The sequence below is a fragment of the Schistocerca americana genome, chromosome 1 (assembly GCF_021461395.2).
Source record: "Schistocerca americana isolate TAMUIC-IGC-003095 chromosome 1, iqSchAmer2.1, whole genome shotgun sequence".
Taxonomy (NCBI): domain Eukaryota; kingdom Metazoa; phylum Arthropoda; class Insecta; order Orthoptera; family Acrididae; genus Schistocerca; species Schistocerca americana.
The window spans coordinates 87,875,034-87,900,426 of record NC_060119.1 but is presented as its reverse complement, the minus strand read 5'-3'; the positions used below and the strand labels follow the sequence as shown (position 1 = coordinate 87,900,426).

The following is a 25,393-nucleotide window of genomic DNA, read 5'->3' as shown; positions in this document are numbered from 1 at the left end:
TTCTTGTGTTGTTTCTGTGCTTTTGAACTTCTGTGGCCTCTCTGAACATCCTAGAATACAAACGTTAGGACCCTGATAAAACCACAGTATCAAAGAAACTTAGTTCTAGTGCACAATCTACTACTGTCAATTTGTTTGTGATTCCCAGATAACAACTGCTATTGTGCTCCTTAAACTGGGTGTTTATGCTGCTTTTTAGTTCTTATATGTAAACATGAATACAGCAAGGGACTGTATACTGCCTAAGGACGTGTATGTCCTTTTTCACTGTAATTGATTCTTTTCCACTAGAAGCACCCTAAAAGGGTGTAGTGCCCTATTTATATCTTTGTCAGAGTACCCATTAGTTCTTAAATAATTAAGCTCTTCCTCCACCACTGTCATTCAAAAATTCTTTTAGCCATTCCATCAACATTTTTGTCACTCCTTTTGTCTGTTTAGGATGGTGACGCATTTTTGTGAACATGTCTGTCAAAGTCAGTGAGCTTTCTTTAGACTTTGTGCCCTTCAGATCCATGTGTTTTTGTAAGTACCTGTACACATAAAAAGTAAATATGACTTCCCTTCTCTTTTTCCATAGTAAACTCTACACTGGAATTAACTTCACTCAGAAAATTTAGAATTTCAGAGTGTTCTTTTTCTCCAAGAGGTCATATAATGAAAGAATCGTCAATACACTGACTCCAGCAAGAGGGTTTCTTCCTGACCATCTGAAGGACTGTTTCTCCAAATTTTTCTGTACGACTGCACTGACTAGGCTCCACATAGCCATGTCATCAGCTTGATCATACAATCTGCTGTCCCACTGAAAGTAAACTGATGTCAGATAATGTTCAAAAAGATTTACCATATCATTTGCTAGAATACCTTCCAACTGTGACATCACAAATGGTTCAAATGGCTCTGAGCACTATGGGACTTAACATCTGAGATCATTAGTCCCCTAGAACTTAGAACTACTTAAATCTAACTAACCTAAAGACATAACACACATCCATGCCCGAGGCAGAATTCGAACCTGTGATCATAGCAGTCACGCGGTTCCAGACTGAAGTGCCTAGAACCGCTCGGCCACAGCGGCTGGCTGTGACATCACCATCCCAAGTGGAGAGAGTAGTGATCAAATCAATTGGTGGACCAGGCTAAAAGCATATGTGAATGACAATATTTTGAGGAATAGCTGAATCATTTAAAAACTACTTTCAGAAAAAAAAGTACTCTGACAAGGAGATAAATAGGAAACTACATCCTAAAAGATCTAGAATTTCTGGTGATACAGAACCAACAACTAGGAAACTTTAGCTTTGATTTCTAGAAGCAGTCACAGATCACATCAGCTGAGTACTAAGAAGGAACAGTATTAACACAGTACTTAAACCAACAAGAAAGGTGCGTGAATATTTGAACACAGCAAAAGATCCACACCCACTGGCTGCCACAGCTGAAATACATAAAAACCCTTGCAAATGAGATCTAGTGTAAAAGAAAAGCATTAACAGCCAGCTCATGGAACACAAGAGCAAATGTCATCTGGAAAACACAGATAGATCAGTAGTAGCAGATCGTGCATAGGGGACCAGGGAACCACCAAATTCGTTTCTCCAATACTACGATCTTATCAAGATCTCATGATTATTAAGCTAGGGTGTACAGAGAAGCCGTAGAAATTCAAAAAGCAGAAAAACAACTTTAATATAAAAGAATATGGATTGAAGTTGGACAAGTTGCAGGCCTTAGTGCAAAATAAAGCTAATGAAAAATAAAGCTCCACTACAAACTTCATAACACAACACGACAGCCCAACTCCGTAATTTCAAGCTGTGATCTGATGATGTCACAATCTCCCAACTGTGTGAATACGTACAAACAGTTCAGCTTGCTGAGCCTTTTTAAGTTTGAAACTTATATCTGAGTCTTTATAGCCTTGATGAGGTCTCCAGTATTATGAGATGAAACATTAAACACAAAAATATGCCTTGGACCATGATCTAATGCATAAAAGACTCATTAAGGGTGCCACTACCAGGCACAAAAGATTGCACTGTAGGATCAATTCAACACTAACTCCTCATCACTAATCGAGGTTTTTTTTTAAGTTGACCCCATAGTCTCTGACACTCTACATTGTTGTTGGCCAAATCAACCATTTGACTGTTAAGTACCCCTTTCCAGACACTCAGGCGAAATGAGGTAATTCTAGCTCAGCCCTGTATGCAGTTTGCCCTTTGTACCACAACTTCCTCCTTGGAGAAGAAGAGCCACTAGAGTTCCATACTTGTGCTGCCACATTTTGACAGATTGTGGTTGGTACTCTGAGCTGAAGATGTTGCATGATTTAGACTTGTTTTAGGTGATAGCACTACCAATGTCAAACATATCTTAAAGTTCTGTGAGAAATTAACATTATCCCTAAACTCTCAGAGTTATAAACATAACATTCTTCCATATGCACATTAAATATAATGATGTTGAGGAATAAAACCACTTCAGCTGTAATATCCTTTTATTATTAGACACTTCTGATTTTACAGCACTTACAGCTGCATGTTCAGCCACAAATCTGTAAGTGGAAAAAATGAATAATTTGGTCACTCTGTGACAGAAACTGCACTGCTGAAAAATACAACAGCACAGCATGCAGGAGAGAGATTCTCGCAGTCTAATTTGTAACTCGCAGCTAGCCGCTCAGAGAGAGAGAATGAATCTTATTGGTTGCTAGCAGTTAGTGGTGGGGGATGCCCAGAACGGCTGACGCAAACTTTAAGCAGTACTGGGTACTATTGCACAAGTTTTAATGACTACATTGCCAAGCAACAAAAGTCAACTAATGTAAACAAGGTGGCGATTTGTCTCGAAAAGCTGGAAAAATAATAAATTCTCAGAAAATTTATTTTACTGAAAAAGTCAGGTACATCACGTGAAATTCTGAGAGGCTCTGATGGAGAATCGAGCGGTTTGATGATGGAAAGGACTCTGTTGGGAAGTTGAACTGTTTGATGATAGAAAGAAATGTAGTCATTTTGCTACAATTCACCCAGAGACTGCTATGGAAACAGTTGTGGATTTATATAATAATTGATGAATTATTTCTACTACCTCTGGCATGTTCACCAACATCAGAAATATTTATTACTGTGCATGTGTTCTCTAGCTCCAGATCCATTGCCCATTGTGTGATTGAGAGTCTAATGGAGTTTAATGTGTGCATGAGAAATTGTTACATACCTGGCAATTCATAATAACACAAAGAAAAAGATTTTTATATTATAAAAATGTAAGTACAGATCAACATTTAATACTTTCAGATCAACTTTTAATGTTGTTGTTGTTGCCGTCGTGGTCTTCAGTCCTGAGACTGGTTTGATGCAGCTCTCCACGCTACTCTATCCTGTGCAAGCTTCTTCATCTCCCAGTACCTACTGCAACCTACATCCTTCTGAATCTGCTTAGTGTATTCATCTCTTGGCCTCTCTCTACGATTTTTACCCTCCACGCTGCCCTCCAATGCTAAATTTGTGATCCATTGATGCCTCAGGACATGTCCTACCAACCAATCCCTTCTTCTAGTCAAGTTGTGCCACAAACTTCTCTTCTCCCCAATCCTATTCAATACCTCCTCATTAGTTACATGATCTACCCATCTAATCTTCAGCATTCTTCTGTAGCACCACATTTCGAAAGCTTCTATTTGCTTCTTGTCCAAACTAGTTATCGTCCATGTTTCACTTCCATACATGGCTACGCTCCACACAAATACTTTCAGAAACGATTTCCTGACACTTAAATCTATACTCGATGTTAACAAATTTCTCTTCTTCAGAAACGCTTTCCTTGCCATTGCCAGTCTACATTTTATATCCTCTCTACTTCGACCATCATCAGTTATTTTGCTCTCCAAATAGCAAAACTCATTTATTACTTTAAGTGTCTCACTTCCTAATCTATTACCCTGAGCATCTCCCGACTTAGTTCGACTACATTCCATTATCCTCGTTTTGCTTTTGTTGATGTTCATCTTATATCCTCCTTTCAAGACACTGTCCATTCCGTTCAACTGCTCTTCCAAGTCCTTTGCTGTCTCTGACAGAATTACAATGTCATCGGCGAACCTCAAAGTTTTTATTTCTTCGCCCTGGATTTTAATACCTACTCCAAATTTTTCTTTTGTTTCCTTTACCGCTTGCTCAATATACAGATTGAATAACATCGGGGATAGGCTACAACCCTGTCTCACTCCCTTCCTCACCACTGCTTCCCTTTCATGCCCCCCGACTCTTATAACTGCCATCTGGTTTCTGTACAAATTGTAAATAGCCTTTCGCTCCCTGTATTTTACCCCTGCCACCTTTAGAATTTGAAAGAGAGTATTCCAGTCAACATTGTCAAAAGCTTTCTCTCAGTCTACAAATGCTAGAAACGTAGGTTTGCCTTTCCTTAATCTTTCTTCTAAGATAAGTCGTAAGGTCAGTATTGCCTCACGTGTTCCAACATTTCTACGGGATCCGAACTGATCTTCCCCGAGGTCGGCTTCTACCAGTTTTTCCATTCGTCTGTGAATAATTCGCGTTAGTATTTTGCAGCTGTGACTTATTAAACTGATAGTTTGGTAATTTTCACATCTGTCAACACCTGCTTTCTTTAGGATTGGAATTATTATATTCTTCTTGAGGTCTGAGAGTATTTCACCTGTCTCATACATCTTGCTCACCAGATGGTAAAGTTTTGTCAGGACTGGCACTCCCAAGGCCGTCAGCAGTTCTAATGGAATGTTGTCTACTCCCGGGGCCTTGTTTCGACTCAGGTCTTTCAGTGCTCTGTCAAACTCTTTACGCAGTATCGCATCTCCCATTTCATCTTCATCTACATCCTCTTCCATTTCTATAATATTGTCCTCAAGTACATCGCCCTTGTATAGACCCTCTATATACTCCTTCCACCTTTCTGCTTTCCCCTCTTTGCTTAGAACTGGGTTTCCATCTGAGCTCTTGATATTCATACAAGTGGCTCTCTTTTCTCCAAAGGTCTCTTTAATTCTCCTCTAGGCTATATCTATCTTACCCCTAGTGAGATAAGCCTCTACATCCGTACATATGTCCTCCAGCCATGCGTGCTTAGCCATTTTGCACTTCCTGTTGATCTCATTTTTGAGACGTTTGTATTCCTTCTTGCCTGCTTCATCTATTGCATTTTTGTATTTTCTCCTTTCATCAATTTAATTCAATATTTCTTCTGTTACCCAAGGATTTCTACTAGCCCTTGTCTTTCTGCCTACTTGATCCTCTGCTGCCTTCACTACTTCATCCCTCAGAGCTACCCATTCGTCTTCTACTGTATTTCTTTCCCCCATTCCTGTCAATAGTTCCCTTATGCTGTCCTTTAAACTCTGTACAACCTCTGGTTTCATCAGTTTATCCAGGGCCCATCTCCTTAAATTCCCACCTTTTTGCAATTTCTTCAGTTTTAATCTACAGTTCATAACCAATAGATTGTGGTCAGAGTCCACATCTGCCCCTGGAAATGTCCTACAATTTAAAACCTGGTTCCTAAATCTCTGTCTTACCATTATATAATCTATCTGACACCTTTTAGTATCTCCGGGATTCTTCCATGTATACAACCTTCTTTTATGATTCTTAAACCAAGTGTTAGCTATGATTAAGTTATGCTCTGTGCAAAATTCTAACGGACAGCTTCCTCTTTCATTTCTTAGCCCCAATCCATATTCACCTACTATGTTTCCTTCTCTCCCTTTTCCTACTGTCGAATTCCAGTCACCCATCACTATTAAATTTTCATCTCCCTTCACTGCCTGAATAATTTCTTTTATCTCACCATACATTTCTTCAATTTCTTCGTCATCTGCAGAGCTAGTTGGCATATAAACTTGTACTAATGTAGTAGGCATGGGCTTCGTGTCTATCTTGGCCACTATAATACGTTCACTAAGCTGTTTGTAGTAGCTTACCCGCACTCCTATTTTCTTATTCATTATTAAACCTACTCCTGCATTACCCCTATTTGATTTTGTATTTATAACCCTGTATTCACCTGACCAGAAATCTTGTTCCTCCTGCCACTGAACTTCACTAATTTCCACTATATCTAACTTTAACCTATCCATTTCCCTTTTTAAATTTTCTAACGTACCTGCCCGATTAAGGGATCTGACATTCCACGCTCAGATCTGTAGAATGCCAGTTTTCTTTCTCCGGATAACGACGCCCTCTTGAGTAGTCACCGCCTGGAGATCCGAATGGGGGACTATTTTACCTCCGGAATATTTTATCCAAGAGGACGCCATCATCATTTAACCATACAGTAAAGCTGCATGCCCTCGGGAAAAATTACGGCCGTAGTTTCCCCTTGCTTTCAGCCGTTCGCAGTACCACAACAGCAAGGCCGTTTTGGTTAATGTTACAAGGCCAGATCAGTCAATCATCCAGACTGTTGCCCCTGCAACTACTGAAAAGGCTGCTGCCCCTCTTCAGGAACCACACGTTTGTCTGGCCTCTCAACAGATACCCCTCCGTTGTGGTTGCATCTACGGTAGATTAAGAGTATTGCAAAATTTTTGCGCACTGTTTTTCTACTGTGTAAAGGCATGCACACACACACACACACACACACACACACACACACACACACACACACACAAAGGACGCGAGCACACACACGTATGGCTACATCGTGTGTACTTACAACATTTTCAGAAGTGTTACACTACCCATCCAATCTGTGTCATCCTGGTCCCTCCTTAAACTACACCTTTTCTAACCCCTCAAAACATGGGTCTGGAAGTTTAGGCATTATAAACCATTAAAATATGCATGAAAAAAGGCATTACAAATAGTTACAATAGAGAATAGAAGGCAATACAGAAAAATTTTCTGGAGTAAAGTTGAGTCTCCTGTCAGATAATACATTTTTCATTTGAGAAAAAGACTTCTCCACATATACAGAGGTAACTGGAGCAAATCTAAAACATTAAACTATTGCCGGGTTTACTTCTACTGCAAAGAACTGTCACCTAGCAGAACTTTTGAAATATTTCCAAGTTTGTCAAGATCAGAATTTTTCGAAAAAAATATTTTCACTTTTCCATAACTAACAAACCCCGTTTCCTTGGCACATTCTCCAATCCTTGCACACAATCATCCACAATTTTCACTGATTTCGTAAGACTGTTATGTTTCTTGAAGCTGACAGTTCATTTGTGATAGGAAACCAAATTTGGCTGCTATGGAAGTCAAGTCATTTGCGAAGTTTCTTCACTGCTAAAGTTGAAGACGCTTCATCCTACAGAGCAATGAACAACTTAGTTATACTCTGAAAATTTAAAGGGTAGTAAACTGCTGCTGAAATCCATGTCCCCAATTTTGTTATGAAAGGTTCAGGGGACACAGACACATTTGGCGCAATGTCTTTCAATATCTGAATCCTGTATGGAGTTTTCACAAAGATCTTAATACTGGAAATCAATTAGTCGACATTCTGAAACAAGCTACGTATCTCTTCTGCCACCCTGTGACACCCATGTGCTAAACAAGACACAACAAGCATATTTAGACAAAGCACTTTTACAGTTGGCTCAGGCTTTTTCATGTTTAGTACAGCATCTGAGATGAAAGATAATACACTGCCATATTGAATTTCTGTGATGAATAGGTGAATAACTGTGCGATAGTTCTCTTGTTAATATTTTTCAGGCACTCTGTTGTAAGCAGGATTGCTTTTAATGATTCACCTCCTGAAGGAGCTAATGGTCCAACAATGACACTGGCAATAAAGGATCAATTCCATTCCAGACCATTTTTATTTCATCTTAAATGATTCGCATTATTTGTGACTCTTCAAGCTTTCCCAGCAGATACGTTGTAAATGGTCTTCACGGGCTTGCCACCAGATGACGTGCAATTTACACAACATTTCCTCTGAGCAACTGTCCAACATCTTCAGGTGTTTCAACCTTACTAGTGTCTAGGTGTAAATAATGATATCCGCACATTGACGCCTGTATAAAGAACACGCACATGAAGAATGCACAGGCGTGGAAATCATGCACGCGCAATGATTTGCAGATAGATGGTGCCATAATAAAATGCCCTCTGCACTCATGTTGATTGTCTGCTGCTATGACCTATTAACGCCAAATTGCGCCGCACTGTTCTAACAGATACGTTCATCATATGTCACACTCTGATTTCTGCATTGCACGTCTGTTAGCACTTTGACAACTCTATGCAAACACTGCTGCTCTTGGTTGTTAAGTGAAGGCTGTTGGAAATTGTGTTGCCCATGGTGAGAGGTAATGCCTGAAATTTGGTATTCTTGGCACATTCTTGACACTATAGGTCTTGAAAGATACATGGAATGTCCTATGTGTCTAGCTCCAACTACCATTTCACATTCAAAGTCTGTTAATTCCCATCGCGCAGCCATAATCATATCGCACACCTTTTCAAATGGATCCCCTGAGTATGAATGACAGTCTGCAAATGCACTGTCCTTTTATACCTTGTGTACGTGTTACTACTACAATCTGTGTATGTGCATATCACTATCCTCTGATGTATATATGCATGTCACTATCCCATGACTTTTGTCACCTCAGTGTATAATAAATGATGTCATTTCATATCAGAGCTTTTTGTAATCCAAAATATGTATTTGACAAGGTAACAACACTCCAACAACATATGATGGTGGGGCTGCACCTTACTAATGAGAGTATAAGCAAAAGAAGCATCAGGCTTTTAATGTTTCAGCCGCTAGTCTTTAAACATAATGTATTAACTAGCAAGCAGTGACTCCAGGCTCATATACTGACATTTCTTTTGCATGTGTTCTCGGTGCATTCCCTCTCCCCAGCCACTCCGTCACAGGTGTAATGAAACAAGTAAATAATCCCAATAAACACAGTTTTGGAGACCGCACAAGTGTAGTTATGCAAAAGCTAACAGACTATTTGGATTATGTTCCTTAGGATGAAAGAATGCATGTGTGGTACATGCATGTGATGCACCAGCACACTTTCATGTTGCTGTTTGGGAAAATGTAGCATGAATCTTCGACAAAAAGAGCATCAGTCTGGGGTCGCCAATACCATAGCCACCTAGATCCCCCAACCTGAAACTGTCAGTTTTTCTGTGCATTTGGAACACATCTGGCAGTTTTGAACATAAATGGACACAGGTGAGCTGAAGCCTGCCTTCATATGAATGGTGGCCATGTGGCACACTGTAATGTGTATAACCTCAGTTGCATGTCTGCAGTCTGAATACCTGGGAACTCTGTAATAAGGTATTCTTGTATTCAATCTAATAAGTCATATCAGATGTTTATTAGGATTATTTGCTTGTGTGTGTGTGTGTGTGTGTGTGTGTGTGTGTGTGTGTGTGCGCACTATCCCAAAGCCCAGATAAAGTAAGGTTGCCATTATCAAGACCAAAGTTAAGGCCTACCAGAACTGACAATCCTAGTTGTAATGGGAGTACACACTAAAGCTATACAAGCATGATAACACAATGAAATCTAATTAATAACCTAAGTAGCAACTCTTCCAAAGACACCACTGTCACCAAAGATCCAAGCAAGCATTCAATTTGGATTCTGGGGAAGATGTGACACCATGTTAATGGTGAGTCAGAACATCTTGGAAATCCCAAAAGGTCTCACAAACTTAAACCCAATTCAAGGACTTTCTTAGGAACTGTACTCTTAAACTCATTAATACAATCTGACAAGATGAAACAATTGATTAATGCTCAGAAGAATATAAAATTCTAGTAAAACCATTGCAAGAAACCTGCTTCAAATGACATTTCTGAATCAGATGGATATTGCTTCTTTCAGAACAAATCAAAAAAGAGAGCAATGCAGAGCATTCCATTTCTTGACACATCCTCTGCTGCCAATATCAAAATCTCAAATTTCGAACCAATAGATGACAGACTGTGTGTGCTGTGGAAACAAAATTAATACTTTTATTAATGTACATGCCAAACAGGCGATCACTTTATTTGGAGAGTTCGAGTGCCTTTTAGTGAGATTTAAATTATTAACTTTCCCTTCGCTCAAGATCGGTGTTTGCTTATGCTTGCAGGACCATTCCCACGACTTGGAATTGATGAATATTGCAGGCCTAAAATAGTTCACACAAGCTAGAAACTACCACTCTACAAGTATCATCTATAGCAACCAATGAGGAGTATGGAAAGACAGACATGTGAATTCCTGGGGGTATGAGCACGAAGTTGGTTCAGAAGGCACTCACTCTCTGCCTGCAGCTTCCAACCTGATGTGATGGCTCTTCCTAGCCATTAATGGCCTGGTCAACTTTCCTAGGTGCACCTCATCCATCCTGTATCATGAATTATATCAAGTGTTTTACCTAACAAATCCTCCTGTTATAACCTATATGGTTGCTCACTCCCTCATCTTATTCCACTGACACATACAAAAAAAAAAAAAAAAATTGACAAGAATTCTGAAAAGACAGACAATTTCTGGAAAATAGTGGGTACCAGAATGGTGGAAATCCTGAAATACTACATAGGGATCTTACTGCATGATTACAATGTACAAGTTGGATGGAAAACAAAGTATAGGAATATTGTAGGACACTAAATCAGCACATAAAAAGACCAACAAATAATGGAAAATGACTCGTTGAATTGTACAATCTCTCTCTCTCTCTCTCTCTCTCTCTCTCTCTCTCTCTCTCTCTCACTCACACACACACACACACACACACACACACACACACACACACTTGTGCTCCAATAGAGTGCTGGTGTCTGGTAAGTCTCCCCTAACCCAAGGTTCCGGGTGACTTCTCTGAGCTCTACCCCTTTTTCTAAACCTCACCAGCCCTTTTCCTTCACCTGTCTTCTTTCCCCTTCAACCTTTCTGCCAGAAGAAGGAGCCGCTAGCTCCGAAAGCTTGCATAAGAATAATGTCTTTTATACTTGTGTTCTCCCCCTGCTGCTCGGTGTGCAGATTTTTTTTAAACTATCCAATTACACTGTGTTTTCAAAAATCAATTATTTTTGTTGATACTTTCATCACATAAATACTAACAAAGGACGACGATTATTCGGCAAAAGCTAGAATTCTCAGTGACTAACATTTTACCTGACAAAATTGGGGAAATCTCAAGGAATTTCATAACATCTCACAAAATTCTGCATTTTTAAGCAAACATTGAAACTGAATTTTACTGAGTTTTGTAAGTAACAAATTTTAAAATCCTTAATGTCTCAAAGTGTGTTAATTATATGAATATTAATCCAAACAAATTATCAATATTTAAAAACTGTGGTTAAACTACTGCTTACGGCTGGTGTGTAGGTCAATTGAGAGGAAAAAGAGTCATTACCATGGTATGCCTCCCCCCCCCCCCCCCGCCCCCCTCCACTTCATGGATGAGGATCCCCTCCACCATCACCATTAATTTATAAGGAGCTTCTTGACACCATCTTCCTCCCCATACCTGGAATTCTCAGGGACGTTTTTCTTTCTCTCCCCCCCCCCCCCCCCTCAACGTCTGAACAGCCACCCTGACACATATTTTGCACATTGACATTACATACAAGTCCACGTTATAATTATCAGCCAACATAACAAAAGGAGAATTCCAAATAGACCGTTGCAATCTTCAGAGAAAGATAAACAGTACGATAAAATTCACTGGCAATCAATGCAAGTGACTTGATTTGTACTCCAAGTTATCAAGTGCAGTACACCAAAACATTAAAGAGCATTTATTGCAAAATATGAATAACTATTACAAAAGTCAACGAGACACGTCATTTTAATTATACTGCCCCACAACACACATTAAACTGCAACAAATAAGAAAAGGTGCAATAAAACAAAGATCCCTTTTGTGTTAAACAGACAAGTTGAGAAAGTTTGAAGCAACTGAATTTGCAAACTAAAATAATATACATGACAAAAAAAATACCTGGAAATGCTTGCTTTATTGTATATGTTCCTTTTTGCCATAATCCTGTTTTCTTTTCCACTCGTATCAGCAAAGACAGTATCTTTTTCAAATGTTATTATGTGGATAAAACTCAAACCAAATGGAACATGAGTATCAAATGGTTGTGTACAAGTAATTTTTATGATACCCCATTTCTTTTCTCTCACATTTTCACAGAACTTATCTGTAAAATAAAACACACATTGGATAGTAATGAATACCCTGATGCTAAAACTATATGAAATTTTTAAATAAATAAAACTGTCTTGCTAATGGGAATACAAGGTATTGCATTGTGATTAACATCAACTTCAAAAGACGTAACAGACTTTTACAAACTGACTTTTTCAAATTAAGTTATAAACAAGATTGTGTATATCAAAGATAATGAATGTAAATTTGTTGTTTTATTTGTTTCTTCCATCCGGCTAAAAAGCTATCCCAAATGCATTGCTGTTGATCTAAGATGAGAAATTTACTTTCAATACTTGTGGAAACTCATGCCCATTTCTCTGTCTAAATCAAGATTTCTTGCTAACATTATGCATGTCTTTTCTTCCTTTTTAAATTGACAGTGAAAAGTTCTGGATCGAATACCAATAACCAAAGGAATAAAGATAAATAATACTGTATCTTTGAGGCATTGATCAATCAACAGGCACATAAATAGTAAACCTAGAAAATTGGTTAAGAGAAGGTAGTTTTAAATGATGTGACCCAAAGGGTTTCCAACAGGCATAAAATGTGTTGACTTTTTTCTTTAATGTTTGGTAGCAAGACAACGAATCTGTATGTGTATGTTGCAGTCATAGAAAAACTTCTACTTATCATCAAGCTGCAAATTTAGGTCTACACATCAACAAAAGATCACAAAAATATTTGTATTTTGAATTTTATGTTCCTTTATCAGGAAGAGAGACATGAAAAGTTTGGAGTAAACAGCCTTAAGCAAAAATGGTAGCCAAAAACAGGAGACCCATTAAAGCGAAATCAATAATCAAATTGCAGAAAATTAGATACAGAAACAACTTAATTTGAAAGCAAGTATTATTTGTAGTTTTTACTCAAGTTTTCAAACAAACAAATTATATGGGAAATAATCACTTCTTTACCCTAAACCAATTTGAAAAGAGAAAAAAATTATTTATGTACTCCACATAATTTAAATAAAAGGCCTGATGGATTGTCTGTGGAATATAATGACTTTACAACAGATTTTAAGACACAATATTAAATTAAAAACTTTGAAGTGAGCCAGATTAAGACACGTGTTGTTATCATGTTAAAAAAAATATGTATACATAGTTAACAAGTATTTATTATATGTCACTGTTGGGCCTTTTGTCAAAAGACTGGTTTGATGCAGCTCTCTATGCTAGTCTATGCTGTGCAAGCTTCTTCATCTCTATATAACCACAAACTACATCCATTTGAACCTGCTTACTGTGTTGAAGCCTTAGTCTCTTCCTACAATATCTCCCTCCACCCTCTATCGCTTCCTTCCACTAATAAACTGACCATTACTTGACACCTCAGGATGTTTCCTGTTAACCAACCTCTTCTTTTAGTCAAGTGGTACCATAGATTTGTTTCCGCCTCAAAGCAATTCAGTACCACCCATCTAATCTTCTACTCAATCCACCCACCTAAGCTTCAGCTTTCTTCTGCAGTGCTACATTTCAAAAGCGTCTAATCTCTTCTTGTGGGTATGTATTGTCATCCACACTTTGCTTCAATACAATGCTATACTCCATTCATGTACCTTCAGAAAATAAATACTTATTCAATGTCAACAAATATCTCTCTTTCAGAAATATTTTTATTGCTATAGTCAGCTCACATTTTATATTATCTCTACTTTGAGCAACATCAATCAGTCACTGTGCTGCCCAAATAACTTATCTACCACTTTCAGTATCTCATTTTTTAATCTAACTCCCTCAGCATAATCTCATTTAATTTCACAAAATTTCATTACCCTCATTTCAATATTTCAATTTTGTTAATATTCATGTTACAACCACTTTTCAAAAGGTTTTTCATTTCATTCGACTGATCTTCCAAGTCCTTTCCCATCACAGGGAGAATTACAATGTCATTGGCAAACCTCAAAGTCTCCATTGCTTCTCCCTGAATTTTAATTCCAATTCCAAATTTCTCTTTCACTTGTTTTACTGCTTGCTCAATGTACATGCTGACAACACTGCAGATAGGCTACAACCCTGTCCCATTCCCTTCTCAACTACTGCTTCCCTTTCAAATCCACTGATAACATTTTGCATTCTGTGTTTTGTCCCTGCTACCTCAAGAATTTCAAAGAGTGTAATCTAGTTAACATTCTCAAAAGCCTGTTTCAGTCAGACGTTACCTAACCTGATTCTTTCAATTTATAGAGGTCACATCTCCTTAATTTCTTCCCTTCCTGCAATTACTCAATTTTAATCTATAGTTAATAAAAAATAAACTATGGTCATGGTCCCTTTCTGCCCATGGAAAAGATTTGCAAATTAAAATCTAGTTTTGAAATCCCTGTCTTAAAATTCCCGTGTCTCTGGGTATCTTCCACATATTCAACCTTCTTTCACGATTTTTAAATTATGTATCAGCAAGGACTGAATTATGCTATGTGCCAAATTCTACCATGTGGTTTCCCCTTCCATTGCTTTCCCACACTCCATGTTCTCCCACTATTTTTCCTTCTCTTGCTTTTCCTACAAATGAATTTAAGCCCCCACCCACAATTATGTTTTTGCCCCCTTAACAATCTGAACAATTTATTTTATTTCCTAATATGCTGTTTCAATCTCTTCATCATCTGGAGAGCACATAGACAAATATCGTACTACGTGATAGTATACATTCTGTCATACATCTTGCAGCTGTTTTGAAGTATAAATGTACACAAATATTGTCACACAAACCTAAAGGTGCTATTATTACAAATTCACAGTAGTATATTTTCTTGACAAACAGAGAATTTAGATAATTAAAGTTTATCAATTCACAAACCTCTTGAAAACATCAGCACAGATGTTTTTCCTGACCCACTTTTAGTCTGTTGTCGATCCATTAAAACTGATGATGGCAGAAGTGTTTCAAATTCTGATGATCCATAATGTGATACAGAAACTGTCACAAACGCTGAACCACAATTTCCTACAACATAAAAATTTTAAAAAATTCGTTTATAACCATAAAAATGTTATATGAAGAAATATAACAAATTTCTTTGCTTAAGGTCAAGGTGACAGTTATTCAGCTTATGTGACATAGAAGTCAGCACCAACTGTTCTGATAATGACTCAACATTATAGCATTGCCCTGGAATAATTTACAAAATACATCATCTGACTGATTGGTACGCAGTTTGCATGTGGCTCCTTCCCACAAATATACATATGTGTGTGTGAGTGAGTGTGTGTGTGTGTGTGTAAACACTTTTCTGAAAAAGAAACAATAGACAAAGAAATAAATGACAATATCGGACTATAGGCATACACCAATACTCTCATTTCACTTTAATTTTCCCACTTTTTTAAAGAAAAGTGTGTGACAGACTGAAAATCCAGTATTTCAATCATGCACCAATTTTATGCCTCCAGAGTCTGTGCGAGACAGATTTTGACAACTGAGGTCATATCTGCCCATGTCATAACATTAGAACATCAAGAAGTAAAAAAAAGTCAAAAGCAACTATATGTTAAGCCCAATCGATGGAAGGAAAGATAGCTAAAAACAAAGGCTTAGCCTTAGAGAAAGGTCCACAAAAAACACCATAGAGGCAGCAGAGTTCCCAAACCAAAGATTAAATGTCCTTCGCCATACTGCTATGATGGATAAACAGCTCATGCGTCATTTGCTGAAACGGCCAATAACTCGGATGGCAAACATACACTGGAAAGTAAGTAGTTAAAAAAAAAGGATATTGGGTCAGGAAATGGCAATCCATCAAAGGTGGATAACAATGAGCAGAAGGGGGTGGGGGATAGCTATGTGCCAAATGGCGAGGCTAATAGTGGCCAATATCCAAACTATAACCTTGCTATGAGAGGGCCAAGGGAGGTTGGCCATGCCGTTGGGTGAGAGGTTTAACTCCCTGGAGCTTGTTCCTGTGAAGAGAAGACCAGTGGTGATGCCAAAGCGACACCATCCGCCAACAGACAGCAACACGGAGATCAACCAAAAGAATGGGAGAACAAGTAGGCCGAGATAGGATGACTACAGCCCTGGCAGCAGCATCAGCAGCCTCATTTCCTGTCAGACCGAAGTGAGGAGGAAGTCACATGAACATCACGCAGGCTCCCTCAGCAGTGAGCAAGAGGAAGCTTTCCTGGACCCATTGCACTACAGGATTTACTGTGTAAAGCACACAGAGGCTCTGAAGAGCACAGAGAGAATCAGAGCATATGACACAATTAAGAAGCATGTGTCATCAGAGGTACTGGGGGACCTGATAGAGGGTGAAGAGTTTTGCTGTAAAAATCGAGCAGTGTTCTAGAGGCCAGTACTAAAAATAGTTGGTGCCAATAACGAGCGAACACCAGACACCATAGCCAATCATGAAGGTGCCATCACTCAGTTGCGGGCGAAGGTCAAAAAACCTACAGCAATAGATCAAATCTGGAGTAGTGTCCTTGGGAAGTGAATTAAGTCCAAGATGAACACGGGCCGCCATACGAAGCCAAACTGGTGAAAGGTTCACACCCACTGGGAATATGACAGGTAGCATGAAGTTAAGCTGCTGGAGCAGTAGCCGAAAGTGAACTCCAAGAGGTGACAGAGAAGAAGGGCGCACTCCAAACTGGCGGTCATGGGAGTCATATATAAAGAGGGCATAGGATGGGTGGCTGGGCATGGCAGACACACGGCATGAGTTTCTGCTGAGGAGGACATCATGCTGGTATGACAAGTGGTAGCTCAGTAGCTTCTGCACAGAGACACTCAACCACGCTAGTGTATAAGGTGCCAGTGATCAAATGTTCTCCACAATGGTGGATTGTGTTAAGACGGCATAAAATGGATGGACGGGCAGAGGAATAAACTAAACACCCACAGTCTAGTTTCGAACAGACAAGGGATCAGTATAAACAGAGGAAGTTGGTCTGATCCCCAAATGCGATTGTATGTACAAATTAGAAAACACTTGCCCACAAGAGAAAGGTATATCTGAATGTGAACATCGTCCAGTTGTTTGTGGAAGATTGGGTTTGGTATGAAGTGAGGGTATGGTCTATCTTCCTCACAGTAAAAACAGCACTGTAGCATTCACGATTTTCAGAGGAGAAGGACATCACCCAAACCTCCTCCACTTGTGTCTGAGGAGGGAAGGTGGGTGGAGCTTGAAATCTCCACAAAATAACAGTCCTACATGTTGGAGATAAGAACAGGGTCAACTGTGACATCATCTGCTACAGTTACGCTGGAAATCGGAGAATGGACATTTGTCCCAGAGAGCTGACGGAGATTGTCCCACATGACGGAACAAGGAGGGAAAGAGTTAAAAGAACTAGTAAATGAAATCCAGCTAGCTTTTTTGCTATCCTGAGGAATGCGATGACACCGTGCTTGCAACTGTTTGTAATGAATACAGTTCGCCATCGTAGGATAACGATTAAAAATGTGGAGAGTATGTCTCCCCACCTGAATCACGCTGCAGCATGCTTCAGTCCACCAGGGGAACAGGACACAGCATGGTAAACAAGAAGTGTGACGTATGGAACATTCTGCAGCAGTGAGGACAACATTCATAAGGTACCCTACCTGGTCATTACAACTGGGGAAACGTTTTTCGTCAAAAGTTGCCAGTCAGTCTTAGCTGCCAATTGGGTTTACACGCAAGTGTGGTAGGAGCCAGCAAATGGACAGCGCATGGGAAATGGTTGCTCGAGTATGTGTCAGAGAGAACGGACCACTTGAAATGGCAGGCACGCTGGGCAGTGCACAATGAGACGTCCAAAATGGGAATAGGTGTGTGTGTGTGGAGTCTGAAAGGAACACAGGTGATCCAGCATTGACAGAGATGAGATTGAGTTGACTGAAAAGGTCGGCCAAAAGGCTGCAAAAAGGGGTGAAAGCGAACGACGGAGGGATGTAGATGTTACAAAGTGAAAAGGCGATGTGAGGAAGGAAAATGCAGACTGGAACAACTCGAAGCCGGGTTTTGATGATGATGATGTAGCTATGGACTTCATCCTGGATGAGTCGCATTACCCCCCAGTGAGATAGAATGCCATCCTACAGAGGAAGGTCAAAACAGATTGGAAGGGAATGCGAGAGATCAAAGTGATCACAAGAGAACACAATTTTGTTTCTTGGAGGCAGAAAACAACTGGACATTGTGATTCCAAGAGCATCCGTAATTCCTCCATGTTGTATGTAATGCCACAAATGTTCCATCGGAGTCATAAGGGAGAATGTGGAGGAGGGAACCAGGATCCTCAGTGGGCGCTGAGTGCCGCCCTTCAAAGACTCACTACTACAGGGTGCAGTGGCTGGAGGATCCTGTTCCATGAAGTCTACAGAGGCAGCGGCATTCTCCCTGAGCCAGCCCATGGATTCAAGGGCAGACAAGTAGGTGGTGTGCACCAGCAAAATGGACATCGGTTGGTTGGGTGAGGTTTTCAGTCGGTCGGCCAGGTGAGGTTTTCATGTGGCGCACCATTGAAGATGATATTTGACTTGGGTAAGGAGAAGACCAATCATCTTTGTTCGATTCCTTAGGGCCTTTACAGTTGGCTTACACAGACCAACAATTTTGTTGTCTGGAGGAATCTAAAATACCTTTGCAGGGGTATTTCTTTTGTCCTTTCCAGCCTGTCCGTAGTGTAGCATATGATTTCACCACTGGGGGTGAAGATTTGATGTCTTGATGTGCAGCTGTGGGAGAAGGAGATAGAGATAGAGATGCTACCGTGATACTGAGCGATTTCAAAACTGCAATACTGGATTGGAGGTCGCAAGCCTGCATGGCCATGTCCTTCATAGAGGAGCAAGAACGTTATTGTAAGTGCCGGACGGCAAGATGGAGGGCCGCCAACTAGCCTAAAACTTGCAAGCGACTGGATAGGGTACTTTTCCCTTCACCCGGATCTCCTGAATGGCCTGATCATCAAGATACACAGGACACTCGCGGGAGGAGGTGGCATGGATGCCATTGCAATTGATACAACCCTCACGAGGATCTCTACCAGAAGTAAAACACCTGGCTGTGTTTCGACAGGACACGTGAGTGTGTTATAATGTTGACACCGGTAGCAATGCATCGGGTTTGAAATGTATGGTCAAACAGTGATGGGTTCACAGACTGCCTTAATCTTCGCAAATGTGAGAAAAAGTGTGTGTGTAAACACTAAATTCGCATAAACCTTTTTCATTACCCAATGGACTGCAGTGATGCCCTGTTCAGAGAAATAATTTCAGATTTCTCCCTCGGTCAGACCATCAGGCATCCAAATGTATATAACACTACACGAAGAATTCAGCGTATGATGGGCCTCGACACGAACAGAACAGCCATGGAAGAGCAAAGTTGTAAGCAGTTGTTGGGCTTTAAAATCACAATTTGTATCCAGAAGCTAACTCCCATTATGTAAGCAAGAGCAGGATTTAACAGGGCATGCAACCGCATCAACACCGTTCTGAATAATAAACAAATTAACTGTAGCACAGAACTGACCTTCTTTGGTAACTGATACCATAAGGAACGGAGGTGCACCAGAGAGTCTTTGAATCTTTAGCCACATTCCATTTATGTTTAGTAGAGGTAGACTGAGATGATGACTGGCTCATTGTGAAAAAATCCCCCACAATTTCAAGTGTCTCCGAATACGCACTCCTTCCAAATGTGGGCCCCGTCTGCACCTCCCGAACTCAGAAAAGTGGGACCAATTGGCATTTGGGTATGTAACAGCTCAGGCAGTCACCCCTTCCAGGGCGTGGCCTGTATCAGGGGGTACGTGCAAACCCTGTCAACCTGGTGCTGGGAATTATGCATTATCCAGTCATCTGCTATGTGTCAAACGCCTGGGCCGGCCATCAGGTGTGCACCAGAGAGGAAGAATGGAGATAAAAACCTGCCTCCTGCATCATCTTGCAACATTTTAAGTTCACTTTGGAAAATATTTCTGCAATGACTTTGATAAATTTAACTGGATTAAAAATTCATTCAAAAATGCTCCTGGACCATCCTGTCAAAACACAGAGGGCCAAGAACAACTTACTGATCTCACTTGAGATACTTCACAGGAGAGTAAATTTAATCAGGTGTCTTTGTTGGAGTTTCAGATATATATTAGCAAGGAATTCCTAATGCTGAACCAAAATGCAACAATGTACCTGTGCAAGATTGGCTTTTCAGTTTCAGCAGTTATGAAATCAATCTACCATTCACAGCTGATTGAAAGCAACGAAATTTGGGTGGCTGTTTCTGCTATTACTCCACATCTTGAGAACCTTTCTTCTCAGAAGCAAGCTGTGATGTATCTTTTGCATTTCTTGCTTTTATTTTTTCTTTTTTCTCAAAGGCAAAGAGAAAAGGTGAAGCAGTAGCCCAGCGTAGAGCCTGCGCCTACCATCATGTATTTTTTATTTTCAAATGTTAAAAAAAAAGAAGTTTTTCCTGTTCCTCGGTAAGAGGAAGGACTTGCTCTCTGTCAATGAATGAAGGCAGACACACGTTATTTTAGAGCGTAATTGGCGGTAGCCATTTTGGTTGAGAGGATGAGTGAAAAGTTTATTTTTTTAAAATAATATAGCATTATTTCACCAGTGGAGTTGCATGACTCATTATCCCAAGTAGTACTGTAATATATAAAAATCCATGAAGCCCACCTGTGTACTTTGGTGTTATCACGATGATCTGATTACAATATCATGGACACGGTCAAGATTTTGTAGGGTACACGATGACTGGACGTAGTATTATTAACTAGTAAGCATAAATCTACAACAAGGGCAAGACTATTTCGCCTAAGTAGAACTAATATGAAAAGGTTCTTTACACATTTACAGGCATAGCCCAGCTTATTGTGCTTGTATGAAATGCCGAAAAATTAATCTCATTATTTCCATGTATCTAAACATTTATTATTATTATTATTATTATTATTACTTATTATATTATAAAGTGGTGACAAGTGACAGGTACGGTATGTAGTGGGCAAAACTGTGGGTACTAGTATTGTTAAGACAATGAATATACATGTATGTTAATAATTTCTTTATGTTCCATGTACTCTGATGACATGATGGAGACGATGATGTAATACTGGAAAAATACTAACTGAAAGGAAAAGAAATAATAAATAAATTAGAAGGAAGAAGACAACAATACCAAGAGTGGACAACTAAAAGTACAATAGAGGGAAGTATCAGTTACACAACAACAATAAGGTAGGACCGTGCAATGCATGTAGAAACTGTGTTCCTAGTTGACCTATTAGAAAATCCAAGACCCTATTTCCTAAAATCCAGAACCTAAAGCTTCATAGGTTAACACAACTGCAATCAAGTAGAGAGAATGACATTTCTTTATCAGTACGAAAAGCATATTGAGTGAACAACAACTGAGATTACAATTACATATAGCTGTATATGCATTCTGTCGTGCGTGAAATAGCACGGAAGTAAACTGCTGAGGTGTAAAGATTTCTATAATGGATGGACAAAACAATAAGGATATGTCATTTCAAAACCAAGATGCCAATGTAGTAGACTTGAATTTGCAAAATGTAACAAGGAGTGTTTTGGAACCATCAAGCGGTGATTATTTGGATGCTGGGCATGACGTGCCATTGTTGCATTGGACGCCTGTGAATACAGTACATTTCATTACAAGTAATACGTTGATTACAGTAGACGAAATTAATGACACCTCGAGGCAAAGGAATATTTTAAATGAAAGTAAGTATGCATAGTACAGATGCAGATGCTGACAGGCATAGGCCAGAAGTGACAAGGGAAGATATGCAAGCCTTATTTCGAGTCTTAGCTTCTATGTGTAGTTGTGAAGATAAAAATGAGCAGGAGGTTGGTTCTGCAAGACGAGAAAAGAAAATGCAAATATTCAGAATAAATGAAAGATACCTTCTAATTTAAATATTAGTGTATAAGATTGTGCCTGCCATAAAGTCCATATATGAAATTTGAAAGTGAATTGTACATTTATTTGTCAACTTTATTACTGTCTATGTCTATGTAAAATGTATGTATTGCTGTCAATTTTATGCGAAATTTTTTTCTTGAAGCGAAATCATTAACGTATGTATGTGAAGCGAAACGCAACGGGTGAGTAAAACATTCACATGTGTATAGTGATATAAAAATAGTAAGTCCTGCTAATAGTGAAAATAATGGCTGAGCCGTGATAAGAGCAAACGCCACAGCGTAGCAAAGTGAATACAGTGAGTGCAATGCGTATGCGATGGAGAAAGCAAAGGAAATCCGTATAACCACTAACCGATGTGTGAGTACCACAGAGCTACAATGCACAACGGAAGACAATGCCAAATCCTGCAGTGTGGCCCTTACCTTCAATTTCACTGGCAGAAAACTTCGTCCAGGTGCGAGAGGAGGTACTGGTGTATTGCAAGTTGAGCACTGGAGCTGAATCCGTTGTATTCAGTCTCCAGACCGGAAGGCATAAACAACGACTTCATAAGCCTGGAACGACATTACAATGGATTTGCGGGCAGAGCTACTACTCAGGTGGCACTTGCGTTACTGTGACGGGCGCGTTAAATAATGAGCTGCTGGTGGCGATAATACAGCAAACAATGAGATAGCGTGTGCCAATAGGACACCTTCTCAGAATTGCCAATGAACCCAAAGCAAATGAGAAAAAACAATTTTTAAAACAGGGTGGAAGAGCAATTTAAGAAATTTAAATCTTCCCCCTGTTCACACCATACAGCTTAACAAATGTAAAGATAAATAACAAACTAAGATGGTATGGATGTGCAATTATGTAATATAAATACAGGGTGTACATAAAGTCTGGGAATACTTTCAATTATTAATTGTGCAAGAACCAAACATTGTACAGATATCACATATATGACATTTTGAAGAGAAACCCTGAAAGTTTCTTTTTTTTATGTATACTGCCACAGTGTAGTTTGGTGATTTGCTGACAGTCAGCGCTAGTCGCAAATGTGGCGAGTTCAGGTGTGGAGCGACCTTTCTGTATGTTGGAGTTTGACTTCCTTGACTTGAGTTTGAGTTCCTACTTGGACATGTTGCAGCAATGGCTGATGCCTCAAAAGCAATCAGACTCTCTGTTCATCTTTCAGCAGGATGGGGCTTCACCCCATTTTCATCGGGAAGTTCGTGGGTACCTGAACATGGAGCTGCCGCATCGATGGATCGGCCGTGCTACGGAAGGGCACAGCTGTTTCACGAAATGGCCTATCCCGATCACCAGATCTCACTCCATGTGACTTTTTCTGTGGGGACACATTAAAGATCTGGTGTACGTACTGCCTCCACCACATGATGTAGCAGAGCTCCGGGAGAGAATATGGGAAGCGACTGCCACAGTCGACAATGCGATGCTGGGACGGGTATCCCAAGAACTCAATTACCATATTGATGTCTGCTGGGTCACTCATGGTTTGCCTATAGAATATTTGTAAAAAAAACTTTCCGAGTTTCTCTTCAAAATGCAATATGTATGACATCTGTACAATGTTTAGTTCTTATGCAATAAATAATTGAAAGTGTTCCCGGACTTTATGTACACGTATGAGCGTATTTATGTGTATGAATTTCCAATGGACAAAGAAATGAAGCTTTGTTAATATAATTGTAGTAACATAAGGGTATTAAAACTCGATTGACTAGCACCAAGTGACTGAACTATGAGCCTCAATGTAAATAAGGCTACTGTATACTGTCTCCCTAAATAAAGAGATTTATTTCCAACAGCATACAGTGATGTACCTTCTGCATTTCTTGCTTTTATGTTTTCATTTTGGTGGTTGGTTGTTTGGGGGGAAGAGACCAAACAGCGAGGTCTTCGGTCTCATCGGATTAGGGAAGGATGGGAAAGGAAATCGGCCGTGCCCTTTCAAAGGAACTATCCCGGCATTTGCCTGGAGCGATTTAGGGAAATCAGGGAAAACCTAAATCAGGATGGCCAGACGTGGGATTGAACCGTCATCCTTCCGAATGTGAGTCCAGTGTGCTAACCACTCCGCCACCTCGCTCGGTGTTTTCATTTTCTTCAAAGGCAAAGAGGAAAGGTGAAGCAGTAGCCAAGCATAGAGCCTGTTCCTACCATCATGTATTTTTGATTTTCAAATGTAAAATAAGATGTTTTTCCTGTTCCTTGGTAAGAGGAAGGACTTGCTCTCTGTTACTTCGGAGTTATTACGAAGATCCAACTACAATATCATGGACAACGGTCAAGATTTTGTAGGTGGATACGGCAACTGGACATAGTATTACTAATTGGTAAGCATAAATCTACAAGAGAAACACCTATGTAGAGCAGTTGCATATGACTGCTAAGTAAGGAGCTATTGTATCAACATACTCTGAAAGGAACCTAAATGGTATACAATCTAGACTGGAGTACTTGTCTTTATTAACTGATTTACACTTCTTTGCTATCTGCGGCTGTATACTTCTAAGTTACTCGTCTTGACACTGTTCTTGATTCAAATTCTGGAACATTTACTTCGTGTTCTATGGTGAAGGACTTTCACAAAACCATGTTTAGTAACTCCGCTTTTGTGGCACTGTTCAGTAACTCTGCTTTAATGGCACTATCACTGCTAACATTATCATTGCTATCACACAGTGAAGGTATTGTTTGTGTCTTTCCACTGCTGTACTTTCCATACTACCGGAATCTCTTTAGATATTCTGCCAGATTGCGAAACAACGTTCGCATTGAAGTCCACACTAAATTTGAGCTTTGGTAAAACATCGCGTCTTGCAAATTCAGAAATGCAGTTTGCAATATCTGCAAGAATACCAGCCACATATCCACCATCTGTCTGTGGAGATTCACTGCCAAGAAGGCATTCAAACTCATGGACCAAAAACCCACACAATGAAGCAAATGAAGTTGCACTGGCTGAAGAAACCTGCAATAGCGAAATCGGTAGCAGTGAAGATGCACGTAAAATCTACAAACCACTGTAAAGCAAAGGCTGCACACTGAAATTCCTGCTGGATACTGATGCAACATGCTCACTAATAAACCTGGATGCTTGTGAATTTCTTGGATCTCCAGAATACTTCAATTCAAATTCAACACTGAAAACATTCAATGGAGGCCAGATTAATATATAGACAAAAATGATGATAGTGGTCAAATACTATGGAACTCCAAAAAGTTATATTAACAATTGTCAAATCACAAAGGACAGCCAATCTGTTACACATGAATTGGTTAAATGTTTC

General features: G+C 39.6%; 1 protein-coding gene across 1 annotated transcript in view; it reads right to left on the bottom strand.

Annotated features, from left to right (window-relative positions):
• Positions 1–25,393, bottom strand: part of LOC124620418 — a 115,405-nt gene that overhangs the window by 73,707 nt on the left and 16,305 nt on the right. Inside the window, exons 3-4 of the mRNA XM_047147067.1 lie at positions 14,996–15,142; positions 11,966–12,170 (exon numbers count right to left, since the gene is read on the bottom strand). Of these exons, the coding sequence (XP_047003023.1) occupies positions 11,966–12,170; positions 14,996–15,142 (352 nt within the window). The remainder of the gene's footprint in view (positions 1–11,965; positions 12,171–14,995; positions 15,143–25,393) is intronic.